At 32.5% G+C, this 10,736-nt stretch overlaps 1 protein-coding gene across 1 annotated transcript; it reads right to left on the reverse strand.

The window, feature by feature from the left end:
- Nucleotides 1–1,366: 1,366 nt before the first annotated feature.
- Nucleotides 1,367–4,342, reverse strand: LOC149529036 (serine/threonine-protein kinase UCNL-like). Its single transcript, XM_089809096.1, has 2 exons — nucleotides 3,920–4,342; nucleotides 1,367–2,189 (listed from the first exon to the last, which is right to left on the reverse strand). Exons 1-2 carry the CDS (start codon nucleotides 4,324–4,326, stop codon nucleotides 1,373–1,375), a joined length of 1,224 nt encoding a protein of 407 aa, XP_089665222.1. The 5' UTR covers nucleotides 4,327–4,342; the 3' UTR covers nucleotides 1,367–1,372.
- Nucleotides 4,343–10,736: the final 6,394 nt, after the last annotated feature.

Here is a 10,736-nt window from a genome sequence, read left to right on the forward strand (position 1 = left end):
CAAAAAACGGAGTCCGTATGCCCGAGATATGAGCAAAAAACTAAAGATAGGTCCAAACAGAGGCCGAGGAGGTGATAAGAAGTAGTGATGCAGTGTTGACATGGTGCTGACATCAGCAAAGGATGAGCCGAAAGTTGACGGTCCAATGGCCATCGAGGAAAAAAATGCCATAAAAATGACCCCTGTTGGAGAAAAAGTCCAACAACCGGAAATAAGAGCCAGGAAACAAAGGGTCGGTGCTGGATTAAAAAATTGGTGGCCAAAAAGAACTGGAAAGAGCTCAGAAACCATGTTGAAGTTGATGAACGATCAACCCCACAGCTCCCAAGAATCACTTACATGCAAACACCTATCACAGAAAGAGAAGCAAAAAAGCTATGGAGGCAAGAATTGCTAGATCCATAGATGAGACATTCTTGATGAGCAAAAAAGAAGATTGCTATAATCAAAACTTAATCAATTAAATTAATTAAGAGAGATCGTCCTTATCAAGGAGATCGAAACCCTAAAAAGGTCTAACCTAGGTTGCATCAAAATATTTAATAAAAGAATTAATTATTAGATGCCTAAAGTTTAGCTTAAGCAGCTAGAGTTAATTAGGAAATATCTAATTACTCTAACATTAATGTTATCTGTATTTTACTTCTTATGAGAAAATCTTTCTTTGTTATACCTTGATTCATGTTTTTTACGTGTGATGATGGGAATAGGTATTCAACAAAAAATATTGAAAAAAAGCATGAAGATATTTATTGTAAATAATATGTACACATATCATTGGGTTGTTTAATACTAAACTGTAAACATGCCACAAATTTGAGTAGGAAGTTTTCCATGCTTCTATACCACGAGAAATTCTCTAATTTTACCTAGAACATGCAATGATATTCTATCTTTATCTCACATACAAATTTATACTCAGAGGGATGCAAATTTTCACTAAACATTTTTATAGTCTTCCTTGTATATCCCAAGCATTGAACACATTTCTAAATTGTTAAAAGTTGTACCATTTTTAGAAGAAATCATTAAGCACATAGCCAATTGGGAGTAGATTTTTTGACAATAATCATGGAATATCATCTCATTTAATTTCTCCTTTGATTAAGAAACTCTTGAAAAAATAAAATACACTCCTCTACATACTTTTATTTTTAGCCTAGTAAAATTTGTAAGCATGTAATGTACATATGTGTACCATGATATGACATCTATCCAACAATACAATATTTTTTCAAAATGAAAATATACATATTCAGATCATTGTACATTTATATTTACAAGTTCCATCCAACTAGCATGACAACTATCAAAATTTGAAATATTAGAATTTCTTAGCAACATGTATAACTTATTTAATCTCAAATGATTTTCAAAAAGTTTCTATCTTTCCTTTCATTTTTGAATTACTATCAATTACATCTTCTAAATTATCAAAGCTAAAAGGTGGGGGGACAAATGGTGGCCTAGACACAAACTCTAATTCATCCCACTTAACACCGTTAAAGAATTCATGATTCTTAATTTCAGCTGCATCGTTGTTGGATCCTAGCCTCTTACTTGGCTCCTTCACTAATAAACGTTGAAGCAAGTCCTTCAAAGGGGACCATTGTTCTGATAATTGTGGCTCTTTACACAGAACATTGTAAAATGTATCCTTCCTTGTAGTCCCCTTGAAAGGGGTCTTCCCATATACCATTTCATACAACAATATTCCAAAAGACCACCAATCTACAACATAGCCATGCCCTGTGCCCCAAAGGACCTCGGGAGCAACATACTCTTCGGTGCCTACAAATGAATGTGACTGGTCATAAAGTGATCTTGTTTTGATACTGTCAAGCCAAGTGTATTTGTGGTCTTTTAAGCTACCCGACTTGGAAATTGATCTCTTATGTTCCTCTTGTTTGGGTTTTGAAGTGAATTGATTTGTGATATTTTTAGCTCCAGTGGGGCTCGACTTGGATGGAAGGAGCTTGTCGGAGCTTTCCTTGCTTGTCTTCTTATCTTCTTGAAAGGATCTTGATGTGGGCTTTTGAAGATTATTTTTAATGATAGAAAGATCAAAGTCAGTGAGCATGACATGCCCATTTCCTTGAACTAGAATATTTTCTGGTTTCAAATCTCTATATAATATTCCATGAAGATGAAGATACTCCAAAGCAAGAACTACTTCTGCCGCATAAAACCTGCATAGAAAGAAACATTGTCAACGAAATTAAGCTTAACATTGTGCATGGCTATATAAAATATAAAAAACATTTAAAAAGAAACCTATAAAAAGATCCTTGAGTTACTAAGCAATCATTAGATTTTTTGCACTAGCATATAGATAAGAAGTGAAATATAAAGCTTTTCTCAGAACTTCTCAAAACATGACAAACTAATTTATGATTTACCTTATACTAACAAAAGTTATACCAATGCCTATGCATTTACTTTCTAAAATAATTGACAATGTTGCAATTAGATAAAAAGTTTGTCATAACCTATAATATTTATTAAACTTCTTTGTATTATTATGTGCTTACAAATTAAAAAATAACAAAAACATATGATCACATTAAATTTCATTAATAACAAGTCATAAAACCAAATCTAATTAGATCATCTTTGCATGTCTAAGCATTTTAGGTACTTCACAGTTTATACAACTTAGTTGTCTTCAGATGGTGGTAGTCTTCTTGAAATAAATGTAGACTAGTTTAACAACAAAAACGAATTCAAAAGAAAAATTTCCTCTTGATTGATTGAAAGCAGTCCAATTCTTAAAAGGAAGCTTACACACTCATCTGAATCTTAGTAGATTTTTCCTCTGCCTTGTGAGAACCTAAATTAGTAGAATTGCAAATAGTTATCAATCAAAGAGCATATTTCTCTTGGGAAAGGCATATTTCACCCAAACATCTCCCAAACAGTTTGCTATAATAAAAACTCTACACATTGATGCAATGATTATTTCAAATTGAAAAAATCGCAGAGATGACTCTGATGCAATGATTATAGAAAGGTAAAGAAATTACAGAGACCACTTTAATGTAATGATTCTACAAAGCTAAAGAAATTACAAAAACCACTTTGATCCAGTGATTATATAAAGCTAGAGAAAATGTAGAGGCCACTTTGATATTATGATTATATAAAGCTAAAGAAAGCACATAGACCACTTTGATGCAATTTTGACATAAACCTAAAAACATTCAAAGAGAACACCTCAAGAACATGAAATCGCTGTGTGAAATGTAAGTTACCAAAGTCAAATACCTGATTCTGTGAAAAGGAGACCAAGTTCTCCAATAGCAGGTAATCTCAAACTTCAATCAATCTAAAAAGTGGGCACTCTATTAAAATTGAGATTTAGTGTTAAATCAAATAAAGAAGGCTGCACAACCCATTTAAAACCATAGTTAAGATTAATTTTCCTTACAGTCCATTAAACTAAGATGCAAAAGCTTCTGATTCATACTGTATACGCTTTAGTTCATTATTTGTATCACACTCAATAGCCATAATGATAAGATATGAAATTTTAAACAACAAAAAGATTCAGAAGCTTATTCAAAAGCTTCTCTGTGTGTGTTTTTGTTGCTACTGAATGTGATAAAGTAAATTCTCACAATCTATAGTTTTACTTCAAATGTCTTTGGATTTGATTGAGTAGTTTTGATGCACACTATGTGATCTATCATCACATAGATAGAAAATAACATGAGTAAAAGATGATGGATCCATAGCGAAGTGTGATCTGAAAAGTCCATGTAAAAAACTACTAGACAATCAAATATTCAATATTCACGATGAATGATGAGTGATTGCAAGTCTATAACACAACATAAATTGTGAGCCTCTTATCAAAGAGGTCTTAGATTTGAATCTACTCGAACTTAACACATAATAATTAAAGGAAGAGACGAATTACCTTGCAGCAGACTCTGAGAAACTTTTGCCCTCCTGGTTCTGCCTGAGCACATTAAGGTCCCCTCCAGGGCAATAACTCATGAGAAGATAAGAGTAGTGTTTGGACTCAAACTTGGCAAACAATGTGGGGAGAAAAGGATGATCCAGCCTTGACAAGATGTCCCTTTCCATCTGAGCCCTCTTGAAACTCCTCTTCTTCTCCACAACTTGTTTATCAATCACCTTCATTGCCACAGGCTTCCCACTCTCCAAATGCTTCACCAAGAAAACAGTCCCCATATCACCATTGCCAAGAATCCTTATGGGCTTGAATTCCTCCACTGACTCTGCAGATTTAATACTCCACTCTTCCACATAATCTGCTGAAAACCCCATTTCTGTTTCTGTTACTTCCCCTGTTGCTGGCATTTTTTTCCCCCTTTCCTTGTTTGGATTTTTTGTGCTAAAACAGAGACTATTTGTAACCCCTTTTGGGAGATTTTCAGTGGGTTGATGACGGGAACACGTGGCAAGGACATTTATAAGGTCTGGTTGAGGGGTCAGCGTCAGAGGTCCAGTGCTGAATTGACGCGTGGGCATTGATCTTTTGCCACGTCATGGGTGTCCGTGACGTTGGCAAGCGACTTCACCGGTCAAGAGAAAGACTGCGTGACACGTTTTCGGACCATCTTTCCACGTCGCGTTATTTGGGCAGAGCGTACAAAAGAGTGAAGAGGTGCATCTCACGTGTGCGAGGGATATTATTGTAGTTGTTTATTATCAAAGATGGGTAATTGTCACCGGAGAAATATCTGAGATTCTGAGGTGTGTAGCGGTTAAGAGAAGTGTCACGTGTGACGGTAGCATTCGGTGTGCTTTGCATTTTTTTTAAAAATAAAAAAATAAAATTTTGGGAAGGTTTTTAATATTTTTGGGGAAGATACCTATTTAAATTTCAATGGAATCACATAGGTAGATAAGGACATTTCTTTGTTTGTGTATTGGAATCACATGTGAGAGTATATTTTCAGATCTATGAGTTGTATTTTAGGAAAGTTACAAGTAACATAGGAATGATACTCATATCTTGATTTATAAGGGAAGAGGGTCTAGTATTTTAAACACGTTTCAATGATTGTGATAGTAGTTGGTAGTTAATATCTATATGTATTCAATATTTTTAACAACATTATATCATCTTTCAAGTTATTTTTTGTTAATGACGATTAGCTATAATTGAATGAAATATATTTGCAAAATAATGATTAACAAAATTATGAGTAGTTCACTATCATAAGATAACGAACTTAGCTGAATGTAAAACTTGTAAATGTACAACATCATAAAACATTCAACACAAGTTTGACACTAGGATTTGACGTGGAAACTCAATTTGGGCAAAACCACCAGCAACATCTCACCACTTTTTCACTCTTTCGAAGTGAGCTCTATTAAGGAGCCAACCATATTAAAGGTTTACAATACACACTGTTAAATGTGACTTGGTTAGAGGATTTAATCACCTTGGTAGGAGTGGCCTTGTGAAAGGACTTTGGTCATTCCATTTAGAATGCCACCTTGCTAAAGGATTTACACAGGCTGTTAAGTTCTTTAATGACTGTTACGTCAACCTTTGATTAAAAGGATTTCAATACAAACTGTTTACAATGATTAGAAAGAAAACATAGGTTTTGATCTGTATGATTTACAACTCACTTTTGCAGGTTCATATCACCATTCGGCTCATGTGTTGATTCATTGATAAGTCCCCCTTTTCAACTCTATCTCTTTACTTGCTTGGCAACCCTTCAAGAAGCCATCCCTCTTCACATCAAACTTAAGCCTTCTGCTCAGATTCACTTATCAACTTCAACAACCTTTGCACAAGCACTTCTTTTGCTTCACTTTCACAGTTGCTCATACACTCACAGACACACTTCTCTTTATCTCTATGCCTCCTTAAATAGGTAACTGGTCTTTTGTCATTTTCCATGATCACCATAGATCTTAGGGTTTGCGATAAGGTTCATCAAGTTCATTATATCAATCCATCTTCCTTCTTTTCTAGAAACTTCTCATCCATCAAATTCAATCTTACTTAATCCTCTCCTTGAATTTAATGATCCAACTCATCAATCTCACCTTCAAAACGATTTCCATGTCCCAAGAAATCAACTGAGTCAGCTAGAAATCATGATTTGTCTTACACATTCAAAATACAATCACTCGGCAATAACTAAGTTCTAACACTTGGTCATCACTTAATCACTTAATTGTTGTAGAGCTCAGCATCAACTATCACTTGGCGATACTAATGCTCGGTCAACACTAAATTTGCTCGGCACTTATTGTGGCTCGCTTAACACTAGCATCACTTGAAATTCCTTAATCTTTTATTCTATTTCTTGGTTAAGCTTTACATCAATAATATACACAATCATTTTGTCTTATTAAAGTCTAACTAATCAAATATCCATTGTAACTTTTTTTCATAACTCAACATTTTCTCTAGGTGCTTTTGTTATGAGCAATCTCTCAAGTCGTCTCCATCAATCAAAATAGATATGACATTTAGATCAAATAGCAACATGTCTCAATAGTAGATTTGACATCAATGACAAAACAACAATTGTTCCAATTGTAAGTTTCCATTAATTTATAAATAGTGTGTAGTACTATCTTGTTTTCTTTTTTCAATCATAAATCATTTTTGTCAAATTTTGTAGTGCTATATATTTTAGTCATAATCATATGAAGTTTCTCTCCAACTTTCAATTTTCAATAGTGGAGCCAAAAAAATAGTTAATATTATTAGGCTTGCTCTATTTAATAATATTTTTTAAATTAAATTTAGTAATGCATTTTTGTTGTTGTTATTGTTGTTATATTCACTTTCTTGGTAACTTCTAAAATTTGATGAAAATTTAAAAAGCATAAGGTACTATTTGGTTTGCTCTAGTCATTAATTTTTTTTTGTCAAATTGTGTAATACATTTTTTGTCATTTATTATGTAATTTTTTTGTGACTTCTAAATTATTAGTGTTTTACTACTACTTAAAATACCTTATCCAACCACTAACTTTTTGTCAAATTTTGTAGTACAATTTTTAGTCACTACTAACTTCTAAAATGTAATAATAGGCTAAAAAAGCATGTAGTACTATTTGACATGACCTATGGAGAATGATATTTTTTGTCAAATCTTGTACTACAATTTTAGAATTTTTTTTTCATTAAATCAACTTTCTTGGCAACTTTTAAAATCTAGATGGTAAATTGGAACTCCCTCTATATAAAAGGCACATCTACACTTTCTACACACTTAATTTTTGTGACATTTATGATTACTTAGGTAATGTTGTTAAAATGTATGTAGTACTACTCGGCATGCCTATTTAATTAACCTTTTTCACAAAATATTGTATAATTTATAAATCTTTTTTGAATTGTTACCACAACTTCTTGAGAATTGATAGTTAGCTAAAATAGTATGCAATACTGCTTATATGTCTTGTTTAAGTATGCTTATTTTCTCAGATTGTGTTGTACATTTTTAATCATCGTTAAATACACTTTCTTGGTAACTTTCAAAACTTAATAGTTAACCAAAATATCTTGTACTAATTAGGATGATCTATTTAACTATGAACTCCTTTTAATCAAAATTTGTCAATTTTATTAATCATTTTTATATGAAACCTTTTTGTTAATTTCAATATCTTAATATCACAAGACATTGTCATAAAGTATAATATAGAAAATTACTATTTATGTTATATTTTGAGAATATTTATGTCTATTATCTCAATTGATTGTAAACATTCTCTTATTCTTAGCCTTGGCTCATTTTCCATGACTAGGTTTCTAAAGTGCTTTATTACACTCTAATTCTTCTTCTAGATTTGAGATTGTGTAAAGTTCAAACACTTTCTTTATTATGCAATCATAATGCATAGATGTTTACTTGATGAGCTCAAATTATATGAGTTTGTTAGATAATGCTTCATACCCATCTTATTAATATCACATATCCAAATACTTGTCTATAAAAAAAATGTTTCTTGTAGGAAAATTTATACCCTTTGATTTCCAATAAACCATTTTTGAATGTCTATCTTTAATTTTCATTTCTTTTCTCTTAATAAGAACTCTCTATTGGCTCTTGATTTGACATAATTTCAAATACCTTTTGAGAATGCAACAAATAACTAGGAATTAGCTAGAAACCATGACATATATTCCCATGCAAGTCAATAGGACCAACTAACAAGACTTTACAATCTTCTTCCCTTTGAATTTAGCACGATTTAGGTGGGTGTACCTTGGAATTTATTGTTACTTTCCTCAATGACAATATTCACCCTAAATTCCTATATAGCAAACATTTGCCTTTGATTCTTCTAATTTAGATACTAGATGAGGGGATGCAAAATAGCTAACTCCCATACCCTACACCTTTCTAAATCAAGCACAAGCTGACTTTCTAGATCTACAAATAAGACATAAGATACTAAAAATTTGATTTATAAATTTTGTTATTATGCAACTTTACAAAAGTGTCCAACATCATTTTGTGATCAATGCTTTATCCATTTGGGCAAATTACTACCCAAATATGACACACTACAACAAATCCATTTTCTCACTTTGTGAAAATGAAATCAATACTTGATTCAAAATATCATACTTATAAAAATATCCCTATGATACCTTCAATTCTCTAAAGTCATATCAAGCATTTACATAATCATTTTGATTAATAAAAAAATATGAGACAATACATTATTCAAAATAAATTACAAATAAAATTCAAAGTGCTTGTCATTGAATTTCATAAAATTGAAAGATAATACAAAAAAAGACAAGATCTGAATTAGGCAACCAAATCTTTCTTCCTTTATATTAATTTTCTTGAAATAATACAACCCAAGTGTCAAATTTGGTGAAAATAAGTTGACTCAACATAGTAAGAACACATTGTAACTCGAAACTTCTGTTAAAATAAACTAGACAAGATGTTTTTGCTACATAATACTAGATTGACCTAAAAACATGAACATAACATGCATTCCTTTTCAAAATTTAGATCCTTTCTCTATCCTTGGAAACTCATTTATATAGATGAGTTGCAACAAGCTTCGTGGGCAGAGACAAAAGACACATGTCATATTTTCATTTGACAATCTAACTTGTTACATATAAGACAAAATAGGAAAGAGACAACAGATGGAGATAGTTTCAAAAGTGAATAGCTAGCAACATGTGTGTTCAAGATCAACTCTCTATTTCCAATGGAGGTGTATCCATAGCAGGTGAACCGCAAAAGTAAGAGACCCTATTTTGATGTTTGTCTTTCCTCTATTTTGTCTTCATGATTTTATTCCATCTCTGTTCAATCAATATCTCCATCGAGCAATGCTTTGATTTCTGCTACAACTTCCCACATGGTTTGTCGATTCCAATATCTATCCATGTGGCATCTCTAACCATATTTAGCTCATTTAGAATCTTGATCCACCTTGCATCTATTATTCCCTCACCTCTGCAACTACTTTGTTCATATCCATCTCAGTTTTGTATAAAATATCAACAACTTCATAAAAACTGGACACATCAACTGTCATGCCCAAAATACAGGACAAAAACACACCAACAATTTTTTTAATTTTTCTTTTTAAAGTGAAAATAGGATTAAATGTAATACATATGTGTTCAAATAGAATTACTTTACTTCCCCATACTCATGTATAATTACAAAATTTAAGTACAAAACAAATGCAAATTTTCTTAACAAATTTTAAACTTAAAATTGCATAGGTAAGTATATATCACCATGTTATCTGATTAATCTAAATTAAATGAATGTGATTACCAATCATAAAAATGTGCAGTAAGGTAAACATCATCACATCTAATTTTTAAGTAGCATACGCAAAACTAAAAACAAAACTATAAGACTCAATGCAAGAATATTTACTCAATCTCTTTTTCTATTAAACTACTTGGTTCAAAGGCTCCGTTGGGAAAGAACCAGTAAGAAAATCCGACTTCGTTGCCACTTCAACAATAAATTTAAAAGTAACATTTTTACACAGGATATTATCCCAAGGGAAAAACTCCCAATATATTTGGAATCCAATACAATTCTAAATTTCTTTCCTGGCCCTTAACAAGGGATCCATTACAAATTCTGCAATACATCACGGTGATCATGGAGAGAACAAAAACTGACTAGGTAACAACCAAACATAATATGAAGACAAAAATCAAACATTCACTCCCATCCCGGTTTGCACAACAGGTTCAACATTGAACTAGACTAGGGAGAAGGTCGATTTTTTCAACAGGAGACGTCGGCCACAACACCATAACATATGCCAATCGGGGCTAAAATCTCAAGAACTTCTGTTCTTCCACAGATGCCCTTTCGAGGCTGATATCACAAGGAATTTCATTCTTTTACTTCTCAAATTTCAAAACTCAAACACATGGTTTGTGCTAATGAGTAAGGGCCCATAACACTCTACTCTCTTTCCCTCTTCTCATCCTGAGAAGAGACTCTACACTGTTGGAGTCCAACTAAAGACCTTCCCTGACACATGACCACTTCTACCCTATCTGAGGGTGAGTAATGTCAATACACCCATAGAATCCCTTCAAAATTCAAAACAAAACACAAAGGAAAGACATTTAAGAAAACTAGTTTTCAATCCCTCCCAACATACTCAATTACACACACGAACATACATATGCAATAAAATTGAAACATGAAACACAATACGAACAAAATGAGGTGAAGTATTCCTACCTTCAAAATTGGGTTATGGCAATTGAACAA

The sequence above is a fragment of the Cupressus sempervirens genome, chromosome 11 (assembly GCF_028749045.1).
Source record: "Cupressus sempervirens isolate cs-2001-9-10 chromosome 11, ASM2874904v1, whole genome shotgun sequence".
In the NCBI taxonomy this organism is placed as follows: domain Eukaryota; kingdom Viridiplantae; phylum Streptophyta; class Pinopsida; order Cupressales; family Cupressaceae; genus Cupressus; species Cupressus sempervirens.